Source organism: Setaria viridis, chromosome 9 (genome assembly GCF_005286985.2).
Source record: "Setaria viridis chromosome 9, Setaria_viridis_v4.0, whole genome shotgun sequence".
Lineage (NCBI taxonomy): Eukaryota > Viridiplantae > Streptophyta > Magnoliopsida > Poales > Poaceae > Setaria > Setaria viridis.
This window is the reverse complement of record NC_048271.2, coordinates 52,652,490-52,673,743: the sequence shown is the minus strand read 5'-3', so window position 1 is coordinate 52,673,743 and position 21,254 is coordinate 52,652,490. Positions and strand designations below refer to the sequence as shown.

At 46.4% G+C, this 21,254-nt stretch overlaps 2 protein-coding genes across 5 annotated transcripts; one reads left to right on the top strand and one right to left on the bottom strand.

The window, feature by feature from the left end:
• The first annotated feature begins 6,177 nt into the window (after positions 1–6,177).
• Positions 6,178–14,393, top strand: LOC117836108 (uncharacterized). Of its 4 annotated transcripts, XM_034715483.2 has the most exons (8): positions 6,178–7,846; positions 7,934–8,043; positions 8,115–9,352; positions 10,136–10,394; positions 10,662–10,790; positions 11,621–11,688; positions 13,535–13,653; positions 13,794–14,393. In XM_034715483.2, exons 1-3 carry the CDS (start codon positions 6,422–6,424, stop codon positions 8,176–8,178), a joined length of 1,599 nt encoding a protein of 532 aa, XP_034571374.1. In that variant the 5' UTR covers positions 6,178–6,421; the 3' UTR covers positions 8,179–9,352; positions 10,136–10,394; positions 10,662–10,790; positions 11,621–11,688; positions 13,535–13,653; positions 13,794–14,393. The 4 variants fall into 4 exon arrangements, with proteins under 4 accessions (XP_034571374.1, XP_034571373.1, XP_072147261.1 ...); XM_034715482.2 differs by having other exon boundaries at positions 11,621–13,653; XM_072291160.1 differs by having other exon boundaries at positions 10,662–11,688.
• A 2,430-nt stretch (positions 14,394–16,823) lies between these two features.
• On the bottom strand, positions 16,824–21,190 carry LOC117836107 (uncharacterized). The gene is made up of 10 exons (XM_034715479.2): positions 19,703–21,190; positions 19,066–19,130; positions 18,879–18,983; positions 18,693–18,797; positions 18,562–18,611; positions 18,298–18,394; positions 18,128–18,220; positions 17,875–18,042; positions 17,419–17,607; positions 16,824–17,149 (listed from the first exon to the last, which is right to left on the bottom strand). The coding sequence occupies exons 1-10, from the start codon at positions 21,045–21,047 to the stop codon at positions 17,000–17,002; spliced, it is 2,367 nt and encodes a 788-aa protein (XP_034571370.1). The 5' UTR covers positions 21,048–21,190; the 3' UTR covers positions 16,824–16,999.
• Between the last annotated feature and the right edge of the window lie 64 nt (positions 21,191–21,254).

Here is a 21,254-nt window from a genome sequence, read left to right as displayed (position 1 = left end):
TTATTGGAACAACTAGCCATGGGCAATGAGTACATGGACAACGAGAAGACAAATCATATTGCCAGGTTGGACGTCAGTGACGTGCATATTCGTATTGGTGGCTTGCCATTATTTCTAGAGTTGGATGTGTTTACTGCAGGAAAGGTTTGTGAGGACATACAGCTGTACGAACCATCAAAAAAAGGTGCACGCAACAAGAGGGCAGCAGTATATCTCTCTCGCTACTTTTGGTGATTCTAAGGGTTGCCTATGCCCAGAGCACAAATAGGCAAAGGTAGAGGCCAATTTAACATATGAGGGTCATATGGCACATGAATTAGGTACGTGCAGCAGGTTACCAGCTTTCAGGATGTATATTCATTGACTTGGCCGTGCTTGATATAATAAGGCAACTAGCAGGTAATGCTTGTAAAGTGCTCAACGAAACCCAATCATGGATATTAAGTGATTTCAGCCCGTGGCACTATATGATGATGCATATCTGATGGATATGAAGCACAAGAGGGATGTGTCTATTAGGCAATGGGATCCGGGTATTCTAAGGTCTGCAACATCGGGTATCCATGACAATATTATACTCCCTCCATCCCAAAATAAGTGTCGTTTAGAAAATTTCAAACACATTACTAGTTGTGAGAAAATACTAATTGTGAGCTGATAGGAACTTGGCACTCAGGAAATGAGCCCAGATGGCTCTCTCTTGTACCTCGTATTCAGATCTGGTGTTCAAGCAATTTCTGAATGTGACAATTTTTTTAAGAGAGAAAGGGTTGGATTTTATTGATACAGTAGGCTTACACCAGCCCCCGTACTGAGCACCCTGAATGAAAAGGAAATTGCACAACAATCCTTTACAGGAGCACCCAGTGCTCGTCGCCACCGCCGACCAATGTTGCCGCAGCCGGGTCATCTTCCACCTCCAGGATGAAGCCCACGGCCGAAATCCGATTCGACGAAGAGTCTTCAAAATTCAAGCCTTTCGGTAGTACGCCAGAAACATATTGTTTTCCCGTTGAACGCCCCTGGGCAATCCCCATTTTTATCGGAATTAAACACCGGTCACCTCACCAGCCAACTCCAGTTAACAAGCAGCAGGGGGATAGAAAACACCAGCCCATAGAAACGAGCAGTGGAGAACTAACCTCACAAACAGCAATCCTCCAACTTCCATGTTGTTGGTTGCAAGGCCGGCAACGCCACTAACGTCGTGGGTACACCCGGCGAAATGAAATTCAAAGAGGAATTGAATACCGACGCAAAAGAAAACAAAGAAAAGAACCTCGTCGAAATCAATTCCTCCGCATAATACACCGGTTTCATGCTCCACACGCCCGTCAAGAAACAATTGCAACGGTGCAAACAGGTAGCCGACGTCTCTCCATCCCTATCTGGAGAAGAAATTTGGTGCAGGTATATTTCCCACGTCCATCAACACTTAACACATGACACTTCATCGATTGGACCCTCATAAACTACAAACAGAAACAAATTCGACAAGACCGGGTCACCTTGGTGAAGTCCTCCGATTGGCTGGAAAGCCTCCAAAAGGACACACAACATTGAAGCGTACAGGGGTAATACATGTCAACAAACCATGCGTACGAACAAGCCAAGCTGCATGCATTTTTTTTCTAGAATACGCAGAAGAGCTGTGTATCTTTCCATTAAGAAGGAGAAAGTTTGTTACAACGTGGATCAACCGGGCATACGCACACGGATTCGGTGTTATAATAGTTGTTACATTGAAGCACTAGAGCAACCTTTACATAAGAAACAAGAACATAACGTTAGCCCACTAGTGGCTCAGGGACGCTGGCCAGCTGAAAACTCCCCAGGCATGAAGGTCCTACTCCTGCCGCGCTCCATAGCGTCGCTTCCTGCATTACACCTGGCGACCAAAATGCCAGGCGCTCCCATACCAGCGCTGGCCGCGATCTGCATGAGTTGGTCATCTGTCAGATCGTTAGCTAGCGGAAAGATGTCTCTGAGCGTTGCAAAATGTTGCGGCTGCATCGTAGACTTTAAAGAACTTGTCGAAATCCTTTGCGGCGACATGATCAGCGTCGGCATCGCAATCGATTATCCCTAATTTGCGCATGGCAAGCACCTCGCCCTTTTTGGAAGGCCGGAATGTTCAACGGCTGAGCGGCGAGACGGCCGCTTCGTCGTGGCGTCAGCGCCGTGCTCGCGGTCGGCGCTCTGACTGGCGCCCTGTCCGCGAGGGGAGACTGCAGTGTCAGACGGATAGAGTTTAAGAAGGCCGCAGTCTTTTCTTTAGCAATTGTGGCGGAGCCAGGCGCCGCTAGCGTTGCTCCTGGTGATGAAGGAGCAGTTGTTGTTGCAAGAGCAGTGCTTGGCCGTCGAGCCGTGTTCGTAGGGGAGCTTCGTGATGGCGACGCGGTTGGACCCCGGCTCGCCACGGGAATCCAGGAAGCGGCGTCAGCTAGCACCTGAGGGGATTGCTTGTCTGCGGTGCGTGGTCTGCGCCACGGCGAGCACGGCGGGAGTAGGTCCTGACCGGTGTTGAGAACAGTGCCGTCACGGGCAGCTCGTGCGGTGGGCTAGTGCACCTTGCTGCTCGCGGGGTAGGAGCTTGGGCCGGTTCACGCCTGTAGGCGCGAAAGAAGGGTGTGGGCGCCTGTGTTGCTTCATGTGGAGCAGCTGGCGGGCACAACGGTGCCTGCAACGTTGACTCCAGGCGCATGGGGTCTACCAACAGCTCGACGTGACCGGGCCTGTATGGCAGCAGCTTCTCCACTGGTAGGTCGAGCGACGTACTGTTCCGGAGCTCGAGAGGCCCCCGTGACGCGTCAGGGGGGGGGGGGGGGGGGGGGGGGGGGGGGGCCGCGCTAGGAGAGGTTACCGTTGCAGTAGGTAGCCTGGGAGACGTGCGCCGCGCAGGTGAAAGGACGCGCACGGCGTCTGGCGCGGTATGGCACGGCTGCTGCAGTGACAGGGGCGTCACGGCCCGGTGCAGCACCTTTGTCTCCAGGTTTGAAACCGGAATAGCTGACCCGGTCAGCGTAGCTTCATGCACGGACGCCGGAGCGGGCTGGGTCGACGTGGGGCGCGGCGGCGCATTCTGGCCTGGCCTCGCCGGAGTCGCCGACGGCGCGGACGAGAGGGCCGGGAAGTCGTCCGTCGGGGGACTCGAGCACGTGGGGGAAGCAGCAGGAGGCACCGCAGGCCGCGCGCGCTGAACCGGCTGGCGTCGCGCCGTGTGCTGGACCGGACCGCCGGGGAAGACGCCCTCTGACCGCACGTCCCCCACCGGCACGCTTCCGGCCCTCATCGCGGCGTCCCGTGTACGTTGCGAGGAGAACATGAGCAAGAAGCATTCAGGATAGAAGGGACGGATGGAGAGGTTTTTGTCAGCGGCGTCCGGCAGCGTGGCCATGGCAGCACGGAGGGCGTCGACCGCAAGGGCCAGTGCCCCGCCCGGCGCATCAGCAAGCAGAGCCAGCCGCGTCTGCCCCTCCGCCGCGTCCATCTCGACGTCGCGAGCGAGGAAACATGTTTCCTCGGCGGGCCTTGTAGCAGGATGGACGGGCGGGGTATCCTTGTCGTAGAACATAGGTGGCACACGATCATGCGTGGCATCATCATCTCGTGAGCCTGACGGCCCCTCCCTCAAGGGCGGCCGCGGCAGGCCACGGTCTGGACGCGCCGGAGGTGCTTGCCCCTGCCAACCTCCCGCATGACCGCCAGCAGCATGTCGGACGTGTGCCATCCCTCGCATGACGGGGCGGCCACGGACGGGGTATCCGGTGGACGAGGCCGTCGGTGGGGGTGTCGGTCCGCGGGCGCCGCATTCGCGTGGTGTCCGGGGGGAACAGTGGCACGGCGGGACCAGACGGCGGTCACCTCCCCCGCCGGAAGAAACCGAGCCGACTGGGCTCCTAGGCCGCTTGCAGTCCTTGGCCAAGTGCCAAAACCCGCGGCATCGAAAACATCTGGTCGGCAGCCTGCACGTCGTGATGAGGTGGGTGTGGGACAGGCAGTTGAAGCAGCGGCCGGCGAACTCCGGCGGGATAGGCTTGCTCGGCGGGCCGTCCGCGCCCTGGCGCCGCAGCGCAAGCCGCTGACGTCGACGTCGCCTGGAACGAGTGCGTCGCCCCACCGCAGTTGTCCAACCTTGTTCCTCCGGGGCAGCAGCGGGTGGGTTAGTAGCGGTGGTAGCTGGAACCGCCCGTACCTTCGTCAGCAGGCCGACGCAGGGGAAGGCCACGAACCAGGGTCCTCTGGCCGCGGCGTCCGTCTGGACGGCGGCTAAGGCGGACCCCTTTCCTCGGCCCCAAACGCTCGCGTACAGGTGCGGTAGCGGCAGCCTGCGTGGGAGCGGCGCGGGGCGCGGCCGGCTTCGGTGGGGACGGTCGTAGCAGGACGTCACGGTAGGTGGGGCGGCGCGGGGAAGCGTAGGTGGACGCGGCGTCGTCGGAGTCGGAATCGGCGTCGAGCCACCTCACATGCTTACCTCGTCCTCCTGACGCGCCCGAAGGGAAGAAGGGCGCGGCATTGGGAGAGAGAGCGGATGCGGGGGAACGCGGGCTAAGGGGGCGCGGTGCAGTGGTCGCCGGCGCCGGAGGGGAAGCCGGCGACGGCGAGGGTTGGTCGTGGGGACCGGGGAAGGGGGAGCGTGAGCGCGGGTGGTAGCGAGAGCGAGCCATCCCCTCGGCGCATGATTGATGAACAGATGTCGCCAAGCTGCATGCATAAAAACGTCTTCCAAGAGGCTACCTCCTCCACAGTCCAAAACTCCAAATCCACCCTCCTCCCCGCACGGTGGCGCTGCTCGTTTCTCGTGGGTCTCGCGCTGTCGTGAATGCCCGCTTTTGGGACTTGTTTGCTGACCTGGCAACCTGGCGCCGGCAGCAACCTCATGCGTACAATTTCCTTTTTAGACCAAAGACCATTGGCCCTGCTTATATGGAAGGCGGGAGGGCTCAGATCGACGGCGGGTGCCTCGAGTCGACGGCGGATGCCTCGAATCGATGGCTTCCATGCTTATTCCTTACCTCCTCCTTCCCCTCCACCGATGGCCACCTCGGCCCCGCGCGAGTGGCCTAGCTAGCTCCCACGGTGGGGCTCGCCCTCACCCGCGCAGGATCTGGCCGAGGCGCGCGGTTGCGGGCTCGGCGGCCTAAGCGGTTGCATAGTGGATTGGGGGCGGGCGGAGGTGAGGTCCGGCCACCGCCACTGGGCGGCTCAGCACCGAATCGAGGCTTGGCCCAGCTCCTCCGACGACCTGCATCTCAATTCGATGATGTTTTTCTCCTCCGTCGTCCTCGCCCGTGCCTATGCGGCGGTGGCCGGAGCCGGGGCAGGGTGCGTGCCGAGTCACAGAAGGGTTGCGGGAGGGGAGGTGAGTTCGAGCGAGGTGGCGCGGTGCTCCGCCGGCGCCGTAGACGGAGGTCGGGGGTGCACGTCAGGTGGAAGTTTCGTACGAGCAGCTGTTGGAGTTCCCGGGTGAGCAAAGAAATATAGCAATCCACTTTGGATTGGTATATTTACATATAGGAGAGAGAAATTTAAATTATAATATAAAAATTTTAGGTATAGCAAACCATATAGGTATGTTATATACTGGAGAATTTTTTTGTGATTTTTAGGTATTGTGCTAGGTTTTAGATATAACAATCCTATTTAGGTAATTTACTGATCTCCACTGGAACCCCCCCCCCCCCCCCCCCCCCCCCCCCCCCCACACACACACACACACTCACACACACACGCACACCACACCGAAACGTCCTGGTGAGCAGAAAGTAGAGCACATGTAGGGCTCAAGCAAAAACACCATCAGCAGGACTTGTCTTCCTTCCACCTCCCCAACCACCAGCGTCATATCCTCTTCCGTCCTTAGATTAGCACAAACCCTATCAACGTGTGGCTTATTTTTCTGTAAATTGCACAACAATTTCTTTCGTGACTCGTCCAGACTTGATACATAAGCATCCGGTAAACAAGATGAGACGAGTCATTTAGGTGTCAGGACAACAACCTTACCTTATTCAGCTCACATCATGGCAAATTTGAGCGAGAAATGTGGCCTTTTCCCTCCCTTTCTTTTTACGTGAAATTTTGAAATGAATGGAAATATATGCATTTATGAAACGTGATTTGGTTGCAGTGTGCAAAATATAATAAACACAAGTCGCGCTTGACAAAATTATCGAAGGCACAACCGCGAGCCCAAAATGATTGGTACTGTAGCCCTCACCGGACTGAAACGCACGCGCCCTTTCATCCCCACCAAATCGAATCGAATCGACTCAAAACCCCAACGCCGCCGCTCGAACAAGCGCCCACGCGCCGTCCGCCGCTCCTCCAAATCAAATCCTCGCGAACCAAGCACACCCACCGCCGCTCCTCCGTACCCTCTCCAACAAACCACAGCCCGCCGCCGCCGCCGGTCGTCGCCATGAGCGGGCGACCTCCTCATCTCCCGCGGCCTGTGACCACCACCGAGGGGCAAAACCCTCTCATCCCTATGTTTCATCTGGCACCCGTCGCCGCCGCCGTACCCTCGCCAACAAACCACAGCCCGCCGCCGCCGCCGCCGGGGACGATCGTCGCCATGAGCGAGCGACCTCCTCATCTTCCGCGGCCTGTGATCGCCACCTGGGGACAAAACCCTCTCATCCCTCCGTTCCATCTGGCACCCGCCCCCAACTTGTACGGCGCGGCGGTGATACCGCCTCGCCCTCATGCGCCACCTCCCAGTGCCGCGTCCGGGGACCCCACCCTCCAGTTCCGAGTTCCACCATCTGGTCCGGCTGATGCGTTACTTCATTCGGTACAGAATGCCCAAAGCTCTTCCTTCCTTCCACCACAAGGATACAGCGCCATGCCTCAGCATGGAACGAGCGCACGCTCACAGCCGTTGCGGCAGAATTGGAGGCCACAAAGCCCGCTCTTGCGTGAGCCACAAGGTGGCGGCATTGTGCCTCCATGTGGAGCATGGGCATCCCAGCCGCTGCCCAGGAAGAGGCGTCTGGAACATGGGGCATGTTCAGATTCCAAAAGAATCAAGAAGGTGACAATGCAGATAACCTTCATCCCCGTATTGGATTTCCTTGACAAATATCCACCAATCGAGCCATATGAATTCAAAGTGGGATCAACTGTTGGCAGTATCCCTGAACCTCAAACTCTGAAGACAACAAGGAGTGGAGTATCTGTTGTGGATGGATACGTTGGGTTATTTGAGGATACTCATGCAAAGAACAAGAGCTGGGGAGGGGATTTCGATGTGACGGATATGCTTGTTTCAGAGGAACCTCTATTGTGTGTCACCATTAATAAAGAACCAAACCTGGACGCTTCAATATCAAACAGTAACAAGGATCTGGAACAGTTGGTCACTGTCCTTCTAAAGCCAAGATATGGTGAGAATGGCAAGAGGCCTGCTTATGTTGATGATTTTATTACTCGGGTGAAGAATCTACGTAAGTCAAAGTCTCAGCGGCGGCCAAAACTTATGTGGATCATCAGGAACCACCCTCTGTTGGTTGAATCAGCGAAACGAAGATTGGTCCTTCATGAGTTCTATACGTTCTATAAAATGTTGGACAATAGAACCAGGGAAAATCTCTTGAAAAAGATGAACCGTCCAAGATATGATAGATGGCACTTACTTATTGCTCCCAAAGATGCTTTCATCTCCACTGTCTATTGGAAAGGGAGGGAACATCAATGTCCAGAGGATCATTTTGTGAAAGATTACAGTACGAATGTTAATAAAAAAACAGATGAGAATCATAATATTTTTCCTTTTACCAGTCAAGATGGATACCTGGCTTTGCTGTTGCGCCACTTTATTGTCCATGGCCCACATGATGCAGAGGTATATGAGTTCAGACCTCTTAGCATTTAATTCTGGTATTGCCTATATTATATTCATTACTCATACCTTCTTTTTTTTTCATTGTAGTTGGTTGAAGCTGAATTTGAAGAACTAGATCTCATAATCGCTTATTACTTTGAAGAATTTCTGGCAATTTTTCTTGATGAAATTTCCAGCGAGACAGATAATCATGAAATGTAAGTGTTTCATACCAAAACACTTTTGTTTCCTTCCATTTTTTATTTGAACTGACCATGTGCCATTTCAGGCTCAAGGAGATCCTCACTACATATGCAGACCGGAGGTCTGTTTTTCGAATTGCTCCCGGGTAAAGGATGGAGGATAGCTTCCTATCTGAGCAGATAAAAATGTCGATTCACCCTACTGAAGTTCTGAAGGTTGGAGCTTGAGGTCTCTCTTATGTTTCTTCTCAAAAGGTCTGCAGGAGATCTTTATGCGCTTGCTAGTGCAGAAACACATGCACTGTTGGAGTATGGAGTCTGGTCAAAACGAGGAATTCTAGTGAAATGACCAAAGTGGAAAGGTTTTAAGCTGCCAGCTGCAAGAAGTTCCTGTTGCTAAAAAATGCGTATACTGACTATGTGTTGGATGCTGCTCCATTTATGGGTATTATCGATTCATGGATGCTGCTTTATTTATAGGTAGATCATTTCATTCTGTACTTCTTTTTGTGGGCCAAATGGTATACTTGTTCATCTGGGTAGATTTATCAGCAGAGCTGCAAGTGGTCTATTTTATTTTATTCACATAGAGAGTTACAGGTGATGAAGTTGTGCAATATCATAGGAACAAAGTTAAGAGGGAACTAACAAAACTAAGCTTCTCAGATTATGAATTTCTGGAGACCTAGTCTGACTTGCTGAAACTAAAGTTCAGAAAGTGTTTTGAAGCCACTGATATCTGGGTTGTGGCAGATATCTCTGGGTCTTTTGATATCATTGAAAGACAGCTTGAAGCCACTGATTATCTGTGTCTTGACATGCGCGTTTTCCCTGTGGGCTTAAGTTTCAATGTGGAGTTAATTAGGATCTTGTTCTCAGAAAGTTCTGCTGGTGACCAGTTGGAGCCTACTGGCAATGATAATCAGGAGGCATGGTTTGAGATAAGAAAGAATGTTCTGTCTGCATAGACATTGAAGCGTCCCTTTGATCATAGAGCAGATACGATCAGACTTCAGCAATTAGTTACATGACAGTGTTTGACATGAGGTATAAGAGGAGGTGTGCTCTTTAAAGTGAGGCCAGCCAGGTACTCGGAACATATTGTTCTTCTTGCTGGACAGCCATTTGACACAGCAACAGAACTTTCTGCTTTAAAGGGTGATGCCTAGTTGGCAATCTTGATAAACCTGGCTAGTGGGCTGATCAGTTACACGAAGAGGTGCTTCATTAGATTCACAAGTTCACTAGAGCCAGTAATGTTCACAGAGTTCCTTAAAGGCTTTTTGGAGAAGCTATTGATTTGTTCAACCTGCCTGCGATAAAGGTAAGATGCCAACTCTCTAGTTCTTTGGTTTATTACACTATCTTTAGTGAAGTGCTAACTGCTAACTACATATTTTTGGTGATATTAGCCTGATGCTATTTAGCATGGTTCCCTGGGTTGCTCCTCTCTGCCTGTGGTTTGCATCGTTTGGGACTTCATGCATTGATTGGGATTTTATGAATACTCAATAATGCCTTTTTTTCCTGCTGTACTAAAGTTCATCTGCAAGTTAGTTGTTTTCTGTCAGTATAATTAGTTACTTTCTAACATAAAAGGAAGTCTTGGCACATTGCTGCGAATGGAAAGGTTCCTTTCTTATCGCCTACCACAAGGGGGTAACTTTAGATTCCTTGCTAATTGCCATATATTTCATTTGACTTATAACTCCTTATATTTGAGCAGTCTTGTCCTAATTCTGCTGGATCCTCATTGATCACCTAGCTAGGCTATATCATCTGACCAGATGCCCATGCATATTTTATGAACTGATGTCTGAAAACTTAACTGTTAAGATTTGACATGTGCTTTTGCAAAGTTCTCTTTTGATGATAGAACTGTGTTGTACAGATCATAGAGGTCCTGAAATATTATCCAGCTTGTTTCTGTGATTATCAAAGCCCTAAGAGTGTTGGCAATGTTTCCAGCTGGAAATTGGAAATAATTGAGCTTGTCTGCATGCATGTGGGCATAAATTTCATTTACTTCATTAATGGCGTTTCTTTAGCCTTTCTGGTGACACACGGCACTTATTCTGTGAATTTTTTTTTTTGCTTGTGTGTACAGATTTACAGCATGAGTGCCCAACAACCTTAGTCCCTACACTAATTTTTTTTGGACATCACTGGTCATGGCAACAATGGAAGGTGGCAGCCTTGTGATATGTTTGGATCGGGAAACTAGTTTTGTTTGGTTTCACCTTTATAATGAGTACAACCTAGTACAGTATACTTGCTAATGTTCCTTTGTTGCAAAAGCCTGACGAGGAGGTGGGATGCTGAGATGCTTTTGAGTGTGTATTAAGATTGCCCATTTAGATCTTAAGGTATGATTCCCACTTTGTATTAATAATTTAATTAGATTCAATTTAAAGTGCTTTCTAGAGTAGTTGCCAGAAATTGATTAAGGTGGTATTTGCTTACGTTAGTTACTCACCTAATTTTCTCTTGTAATTTGTAAATTTTCATCTATAACATTACTGATAATCAATTTGTGTAAACCTTCTTATTTCATGACTGAAAAGGTTTCTGATTATATATGCGTTGAAAATTATTAATGAGGGTTATACCATTCTGTACACATGTTTGAACAGCTCAATTTTACTATGCATCCAGCCACCATGCACCCTCAGACAAATTGCTCAATAAATAAGTGGTGAAGTATTGTATGCCTTGGGCAGGCTACCTGCAGTCATACAGACTTTTAATCAGAGGCTGACCAGGTAAGTGTCGTTAAACTTTCAGTCCAACTCTGATTTACATATTGTTGTCCAGTTAAAATTATCATACTTTCTTTTAACTCCTTTTGGGCTTTAATGGTGCCATTATCTGTTATAATGATATTTTTTTCTAATAATGGGTTGAGATAGCATTGAAGATGTACTGATGCAGTGATTGATACAAAAATTAGCAACAACAGCAATGCTGGTATCTGTGAAGGCAGCCATGTCATATCTAATTTTGCACTTGCTGCTTAGCGCAGTTCCTTGCCCATGGAGGCCTGGAATTTATGTGTGCATCAATGTGCACTTGGATGAACATTATTAGATCATGTTATTCTAGTTTAACTAGATCATGTGATCCCAGTTTAACTTTGATGAACAGCTTCCTGGCTGCACACATTAGTCATCTTGGTATACAGAGGTTACTAACTTTTTAATTTGATTCAAGTATTGTACCTCATTTATTTCTAAGTTAAAAGACGTATTATTAATGGTATTTGGTCATGCAGTAAAAATTGTGAATTCTGCCGAGGTGCATTGGTGAGTGCACATAAGAGAGTTGGTAGGTTCCTGCCCAGTTTGGAGAAAAAAGATGTTAAGAGAGTTGGACGCTTTTCAACATGATTGATTTGAACCTGACTTCTACATATGTAGATATTTTGTTTTCGAATCAATCATTTTAAATTCTTACATGTTACTTTCTTTGTATGTTTCTACTACTACCATCAGTACTGTTTGCTTTCTGAGGGAGCATATATCTGAATGTGCTGATAGAATATTGATGCATACGTGGCTTTATCTCTAAAACCTTGTCCATGCTCATTTCCTAGGTTCTGGCGAATGAGATTTTCTGGGGGCTAGATGGTCAAGCCATTTGCTCACTATGGAGAATGAGGAGGTATGTCTATGCCTTCATGAGCTTGCTGGTACTGTGAAGCTAAGCTACCAAGTACCAGCTACTACTAAGATTATTAGTTTCATTCTCACTAAGTTTGTTTTTTTTTGCTTCCCAATTTCCCACTGTTGCATTAGCGAACCAGTTACTTTCATTTTCATTGTTGTCATTGTTAATTGGCATAGGTCTTCTTAATTATCGCCATTTCACTGCCGAGTAATTCACAGATTCTTGACTTTTCCATCTTGAAGGATACGGAATAATATTAGATGCTACTCGTGATGAAGCTCTTCTTTCAGGATTGCATTAGATCAAATGATCTAATCTTAATATGGTCTTAACTCCTAAGAGTGACAGCAGGGCCATATCTGTTCCGTAATACTGAACTTGGCTACTTTATTTTTGCAATATATGGAGTAAACCATGCAAAGTTTTGTACAAGGCATCTTTATATTCTGGTTCAGTTTGATTCTAAAAATTATGTCATTGCCATGGTTCCCTTCTATTACTTGAAAGGGTTATTAAGTTTGTAAAATTATTTACATTGTATGAATTGTTTGTCTACTTTGTTCTTTCATTTCATTAGTTTTGCACTGAATAGATGAGAAATCCATGGAATCCTCCTACCTTCTTGAATTTTTATTGATCGACAAACATATACCAGATGATACTTTATAATTTCTTCTGGCTTATGTGCCATATCAGTAGATATGGAAACAGTTAAGCATTGTCAATAACAGTACCTTGTTTCTTGTTAACCTGAGATGATTGCCTGTTTCAGTTGCTGTTTTTTCCTAGCTGCAGTAATAGGTACTGTTATGGATGTCTTTTATCTTTTGCTGTTAACCTTAACGGTTCATGATGTACTGGCTTCTTCTAGATCAGGTGCAAAATTGCTCACATGAAATTTTGGGGTGGCTCTAAGATGATAATTTATTTGATATACAAATCCTCAAATGTTCAAGTCTTCTATTTGCTTTTGTTTCATGCATGTATTGTTTTCCTTTTGCATTTGTAGCACCTTTTTTTTTCTGAACACGCAGTAGGGTTGTGTACCATTATATTAAGAAGAAAAAGGGTTTGGAACCATAAACACAAAAAAAAACATTCACACCAATAAACTCAGAATACATGCGCACCTTGACTAAGAACAGTAAAAGAAGGACCTCGACCTAGACCTCTAATCTCCTTTTGGCACAAGGGCAATGAGATAAGAACTGTCTCGAGCCTTGTCCATTCCCCAAAACTGCATCTCCTCTCCAGGGAGCGACAACACTCTAGCTATGTTTGGAAAATCTCCATCGGAAACACACCGGTTGCGATGATTCCAGATTTACCATGCCCATTAGATGGTGAGGGAATTAAGGTGTTTCCAAATCTGGCCGTCGACCATATTTGCTCTATCCCAACAATCATCAAACAAACTCTCATCAGTCTGTCGGGACAAGACCTGCAAACTTTTAGCACCTAATTTCGTGAACTTTGCACAGTTATATTATACAGTTCCTGTTTAAAGATTTTTTTGGTTCCGAATAATTTCTTTCGACATGAGTGTATGCATTTTTTTCATCTATTTGGTGCAAGTTTAAAGTGCAAACAGGCATCTCAGCCCATCCTTGTACTGTTAAAATTTTCCTGCTGCACCCTGCTTCCTTATGATCAACAGTCTGTTTTTAATTGTTTGTTACCTGGCTGCTATCATGGTGTGACATCTCTAAATGCTATGAGATAAGTAACACAGAAATATTTTCTTTTATGCGATAATTGTTTGTGATTGGTAATTGTAAGATGCAATTTGAACAATTGTGTTTTTGTGACAATTGTGTTGCGCTATCCTTTGTTTTTTCAGGAAAATTATGTCTATGTTTGCCAACAATGCATGACATTGACATGTTAGAGATATTCCTTACAAGATCTTTGGTGATTCTGGCTAAAAAGCACTATTCCCAGATCTCTCTTATGGAATAGGTAAAACCACTTTCTACACTACCACTTTAAATTATCCTTCGTTTTGAAATGTCCATATATGATTACAAATTTTATTACGTTGCTATTCCCTCGTTTCAGACTATGCTTACTGGCTCTACCTTTTGCTGTGTGCATTTCAGGAATGTTCGCCAACTTGGCGTTTTCATCAGGGATATCTTGCTCAGTTGGCAGCTTAAAGCCTCTTCACCTTGATCATGCTCTACCTTTTGCTGTGTGCATTTCAGGAATGTTTGCCGACTTGGCCTTTTCATCAGGGATTTCTTGCTCAGTTGGCAGCTTAAAGCCTTTTCACCTTGGTCATTCTTGTCGTGACTCCCTTATTTTGCGGAGCAGTGCTGTGGTTCTTTCGTAGAGAGCACCTGACGCCCTTTTGAGAAGGCGCATGCAACAGAAAACGACCTCAACCTCGACCTGACGACCTTTTGAGAAGAAGCATGCAACAGAAAAAGACCTAAACCTCATATCTCCAGGATTTAGTAGGGTGAATCCACATTTGTTTTTACTGCTGTGGTACCTCTGCTCAGATGGGAAGCCATTCTCCAATGCTTTATATTCCTAAGTGGAGAATAATGTAAACTAGTAATGTAAACTTCACTGGGATGATCTCAGGTATACAGAGCAAAAATCTTTCCTATGTAGACTGAAGATGCGTGATTGGTGACGTCAGAAAGTTATAGATGTGGAAACCATATGAAATTAGAGATTTTGCATTTGTTTTATATGGGCTTTTATTTGTTTGACCACTATATGACGATGATGACATTGTGTTCCTTTTTTATCTCACCTGAGGCGTTGTTGGTTGCCAAATGCATGGTTCATTCTGTTAGTTAAACCGTTGGAGACCTAATGTTCTTTCTTGTTTGCTTCAAGTGGGTTTTGACGAAGTGCTCCTTCACTTCGTTTGCTTAGCGCATTTTTTGGGTTCTCTCGACGAGATTAATCTGCGATGTTAATGATTCCTTGAATGGGGAGTAAATAAAATAAACGAAAAAAAAAACTTTACAGCGAAGTTGCTCACATTGGTTTTATCCCGGGAGTCGAGAGCCCAGAGCGGTAGAGGCGCAGAGCCCACACGGGAGTCATTGGATTGGTATCCGACGTCGTTCATCGACTGAATTCTACAGCGAGTTCCTTGTTTCGCTGCTGTGCGCCTACGGGCACGGCACGACGGTGGACGGCAGGCAAGTCCTGTTAGAGTCTGGGCTTGGGCAGTTTTTTTTCTTCTCCCCAGCAGCCTGCTGGTCCAGTGTTGCCTTTTGGTATGTGCTCAGCCGCTTGTGGCACCTCGTTTCGCCATGTTCCTTTTGTTGGTGGTGTCACCAAATCAATGGCCATGTACGCTCATTATAGCTATCGGAAGTGCTAGTGTCCGGACGTTTAATAGGAATTTTTTATCGAACGTTTTATTGCAACATCGAAATAAAACATCTGCAATATCAAAAATCTATAGGTGCAACATTGAAAAATATACGAAAAAATTAATTAAGCCGGTTGACATTAAAAAATATGTGAAAAATTAATTAAGTCGTTTAACTTTAGGATAGAAATTTTCGCCATGCAACATTCACTGTGAAACATGCGAAACAATAATTGCAACATCGAATAACTATTGAAACATGTCTCGAACCGTCCGATTTTTTTGAATTCCGGACGTCAGGGTAATGGGCCGGTGGACAAGGCGGCGAGGCACCGCATGGGGAGCAATGACTGACGGCATTGGGAAAGTTTAGTTAAAAGTGGTTAAGGGTGTGGATGGGGCTTAAGTGGTGGTGTGGGCGGGTGGTGCTGATAATCAAACGATGTTTAGAAAATTATAAACATGCAATGTTCAACTATGAAATGTATAAAAAGTAAGTTTAGATAAAAAGATTTATAACCCGGTACTTAGCATGGATCATAAATAAATAATTGTTACTTGAAACTTCACAGACGCTTATGATAGCTCTGTTGAAAGGTTTATAAGATCTATGCAGATGAAATTTCAAATTAATTTCAGTTGCTTCTACAGGAAAAAGAAAGCTTCAGTAATTATCAAATTGAACTTGAAGCCTCTAAACACGTTAGAACTCCATGTGCAAGGAAATCATAGGATAAAGCTTAAGTGTTTTGTTCACAACCTACAACAGCGGTGACGGGGCGGTGAGGAGGATCAAATGATAACAGCAGCGGTGGACCGCCGCTCGAATTAGCCGCCATCGCAGTGACCAATGCAGCCTACCGCCAACTAACTGTTCTCGTACGTGGAGATTGGCCTTCTCGGGTTGAGTTAATAAGGAAGAAGGGAAGATATATTGGGTCGAAAATCTGCGCTGAGGGGGTACAGGTGATAAACTATAGGTAAGAAACGTTTTCAATTATTTCACTCTGAGTATATAAAAATATCGTCATTGCTCATACTCATAGTGAGCATCTCTTTGCGGTAAAATCAAGTAGTCAGCTTCCAAGAGTTAGGCAAAAGAAATCGTAACATATACGCGTCGCAGATCACCTCTTTTCCAAAACTACGGCTTCCAAGACTTCCTTATAGCATCAAATAACACGGAAGTTTAAAATTTCAGGGATTTAGCACGATCAACTCACAAGATATTAGGCGATTAGTTTCCAGTTTCCACATGGTTCAACATCTATATTTCATTTGGCCTTCATCAAAACACTGGATAGCACACTTTTGTAAGATAGATCACCATCTGACCCTTACTACTTTATCGTACTTTTGCTCCTTTCAAAGAACTTTCATCTTCTTTCAGAAGTTAATTAAGGCCCGTTCACTCATGTGCTCATATTTCAGCAAAACAGTTTCCTTTTGAGATTCTAGAAGAGATAAAAAAGCGTAGGGCTATATTTGCATGCCAGTGCTCTAAAAGGTAACCATGGAATCTTCTAAACTTCAATTTGAATGAAACATACAATGCTCCGATGCACAGCACGTACTAGCCAATGCCCCCCGCTGTTACAAAATTAAGTCGTTTTAGTTGACCTATGTTAAACTTCTCTTGATCAAGTTTATAGAAAAATGCTTTAACATCCACAGCATCAAACTTTTGTTTAAATCCACCGTATAATGTCTTGACAGTGCATTTATTTGGCAATGTAGATGTAAATATGTAATATATTTTTCTATTAACTTAATCAAAATTAGAAGTTTGACATAGGACAAAACTAAAACGCCTTACATTTTATGATGAAATAGAGTGAACATAGAGTATATTGCTGACACCACGGGTACTGTCTTATAAAGGTTATGGTACTACATCATAATTTGCACCAATATTTTAGCTCATGAGGTCCAAAAACCACTGTGTCTACTGCAAAGCTGCACAGGCAGTCAACTGAGTAGGGGGAAGCTGCTATCACTACTGATTGTAGTTGCATTGTCTGAGCATGCACCATAGGAATAAGAGATACCGGCAGGGAATTGTTGCAAATTCCCATGGTAGCTGGCTCCAGACCAATCTGTAAAGCATGGACGGGGTGCCTGGGAATAGCAACTTCTAATTAATTTAACTGTAGGAAACAGGACAAAAGCGGTACAGCATAGTAAACATAACTAATTTCATCTTTGTAACCTATCATGTTAAAACAAACTTAGATCAAATTTATAAACATGGTGCCTATGTCTTTAACTTTCTAATCATACAAAACACAAGGAGATACTTTGCAGAAGTAAATTTTAATTGAGAGATTGTCTTTTCTACAGCTGCAAGTCAAATGAGGACACAGCAGCATATCATAAGCTTCACAAACCTCATAAGATCCAAATGCCCTGCTAGGTGCTGTTTGCTGCTCCGACAGTGATGGCTGCTGCCACAGCAATTGATAAGTGCTGTAACTATGCATGTTAAGGCCAGGGGCTGATGGTGCATACATGTTGAAGCACTGCGAATTCCCATGGTAGCTGGCTCCAGACCAACCTTTGAAGCATGGACGGGGTGCCTGGGAATAGCAACTTCTAATTAATTTAACTGTAGGAAACAAGACAAAAGCGGTACAGCATGGTAAACATAACTAATTTCATCTTTGTAACCTATTATGTTAAAACAAACTTAGATCAAATTTATAAACATGGTGCCTATGTCTAAACTTTCTAATCATACAAAACACAAAGGAGATTCTTTGCAGAAGTAAATTAATTGAGAGATTGTCTATTCTACAGCTGCAAGTCAAATGAGGACACAACAGCATATCATAAGCTTCACAAACCTCATAAGCTCCAAATGCCCTGCTAGGTGCTGTTTGCTGCTCTGACAGTGATGGCTGCTGCCACAGCGATTGATAATTGCTGTAACTATGCATGTTAAGGCCAGGGGCTGATGGTGCATACACAGGATTGAAGGGTTCACCCCACTTGTTGAAGCACTGCGGCGGCACCTGGTGTGGCACATTCTAATTAATGTTGCTGTATGATGATGAAAAACGGACACATGAGAAACAAGGCATATGAAATACAGCATACCGAATTGCTTCGATGGGGCCATGATGGGTAGCCCCAGTAGCCACAGTTGCCACAGTAGCCGGGCCCCTCCCATCTGTTGAAGTGCTGCGGAAGCTGGAAATGGCACATTCTAATTATCTTGTTGTATGTATGACACATAAGAAACAGGACATACTGTATTCAGCGCATACCATATTGTTTTGATCAGGATGGACCTCTGAGCTAAGAACATTCTGCACAAGACTCTGAGCTCCATTATGGGCATGGTTGACTTTCTCAGCTGATAGTCTGAGGAACATCAAATCCATTTAATCAAAAGAGCTCCGATATATCAGCTAAAACTAATTAGTGAATAGCTTTCAAAATACTCAATAGCTCGATGATTTATAAACTAGATAATGATTATACAAATATTCACAGAACAGAGAACTCTCGCAACTGAGTAAAAAACCTGCCTTGGACGTTTGTTCTCAGATTCATAGGAATCAGGCTCACCCACACAGACCTGAGGACACAAGGGAGGGAAACTTAACTAGCGGGAGTACTTTGAAATACGAAGAGAGACACATGATAAAAAAACACTTACAGCTGTATTATTTGGTTCATTTGAAGAGCTCCCCAACTGTGTGATCTCACATTCTGAGAGACATTTGTTCTCAGATTCATAGGAATCAGGCTCACCCACACAGACCTGTGGACACAACGGAGGGAAACTTAACTAGCGGGAGTACTTTGAAATACGAAGAGACACATGATAAAAAAAAACACTTACAGCTGTATTATTTGGTTCATTTGAAGATTTCCCCAACTGTGTGATCTCGCATTCTGAGAGATGTTTGTTCTCAGATTCATAGGAATCAGGCTCACCCACACAGACCTGCAGACACAACGAAGGGAAACTTAACTAGCGGGAGTGCTTTGAAGTACGAAGAGAGACACATGATAAAAAAAACACTTACAGCTGTATTATTTGGTTCATTTGAAGAGCTCCCCAGTGTGATCTCGCTTTCTGAGAGTTTAATGCCTACAAAAACCAATAAACCCATAAGCTATGCCATAGCTATAAACAGGGAATCAATAGCACTCAAGTTTTTTTTTTTCTGCAGACTCAGATGGAGAGCCAAACAGCGCGCAGTTTGTAAATATGCACTCACCCATGCATAGAAAATTAGAGTTCTTCGATAAACATCAGTGAAGCATTAACTTTTTGTAAGTTGATAAAATCTGGTCTACGCACGTAAGTATGAATCAGCAGAGAAAAGACCATCCACACCTTGTATCTATCCCAACAACAGTTTATAGGTTAAGATATGACCATAAAGGTAAATACAAAAAACTGATATCCCTGTTAATCACAGCAGAAACCACAAGAGAGTACCATATGTAGCTCTAAACACCCAAACAAAGATATGTGTGGCATGTCGCCATTAAAAGGTCTAAACGGCAGACAAGATAATTTCGCCAACAGCGTTGCACGTTGGCATTGATAGGGTCTAAACAGCAAACAAGATAATTAGCAAACAGCATCACATAACACAGGTTCTCCCAGTATACAGATCACAACACGTTTGATAACAACAGAAGGTCAGCAATTACCTTTAGTCCTTTTCAGATAGTTGGATAATGCACAGGGATGGAATATTTGCTCGGAAGGGTCATATCTTCTTCCAAAAGGATATCCCACAAGTGCTTTCACTTTCAATGTCTTCTCTGCAAGATCAACAGCAACTACCCGTGCCAATCTATTTGGATTTCTCAAAATCATGGATGACTGGAGGTAAACAAGGTCATTAGCATCTGTGCTCAGGGTGGGATAAGCTAAGTTGTTCTTGAATTTCAAGCTCCAAGGGCTGTAACTTGCCAGACGAACAGAGTGGTCAACCAAAATGTCATCAACATCAACGGCACATCCCTTGAGCCAACAGTTGGACCCTACCTCCCTAGTCCATGTCATGGCACTCCAACCATTCACTGAACGCAGAATTTTGGGCTTGATGTCCACATCTTTGCGCTTGCTCAGCATGATCAAGTCTGAGTCGTAGAGCACATCCTTGTCGCGGGGGTTAAACGGCTTTTCAGTAGGAACATCTATAATCTCTTCCGTGATCACGCGGTGTTCCATCTCAATAAACTTGATCATACCATCAACGCAAGCGACATCTCGAAAACGCCTGGCACTAGCTCCTGAGACATATTGCTTCCCTTTTGGTCTGTTTTCAGGTAAGAACTCGGGCAATGGAATGTAGTGTGCATGAAGGGGCTCTTGAAGTACGTCACACATCAGCAAGCCTTGCGCGAAATCAACCCAGCATAGCATCCCATCTTGCAGCATGAACACCTTCGCAGGTATAATTGTGTGGACTCCAGGGCATGGATTAAGCAGTTCCTTAGTCCTCCATGTCCTATCCTCAGACGAGAAGATGTGAAGCCTGTAATCCAAATATTTCGCCGTGTAACAGAGGGCGACAAGGAGATAATGGCCCCCGTCACCGCGGGGCACAATTCCAAACTCGCTGACTCCGCGCAGCCTATCATCATCGGGGAGTGGGATGCTTTCGAGGGACGGCGACTCCGGGTCGCCTTTGTAGATGAAGTATTCATCCTCGTCGTCGCCGGAAGCGAAGCGGGTGCGGAGAAGAATGAATGGGCCCTGTGCGCCGACCACATGAGGCTGAACTTCCAAGTCGGCGTCCTCGCAATCGGAGACGGGGGGCTTGGAGCAGTGGAAGGTGTAGAAGGACACGGCCGGTGGGTCAGCAACCCAGAAGGTGACCTCCACGGTATGGTCGGCCCTCGATTTGGCTGAGGCCGTGGTGTCGTTCCTGCTGATGACGACGTACGCCTCCTGGGCGAGGAGAATCGAGGATGGCCACGGGGATGCGTTGTTGGCGTCGCCGGAGGGATTGAAGGAGACGCTATCGACCATCGATCCGGATTCCATCGGCGCTTCAGATTTCGGCCGGGTGTTGGGAATTGAAGGAGAAACTAGACGGAATTTGGGGAGGAAGAGGAGGAGCCGGCGGGGAGGAAGAGGAGGGGGCGGCGGGGAGGAAGATTAGGGCGCCGGCGGGGAGGGGAGGAGGAGCGGGGCGGCGGGGAGGAAGAGGAGGGGCCGGCGGGGAGGGGAGGAGCGCGCCGGCAGGGAGGG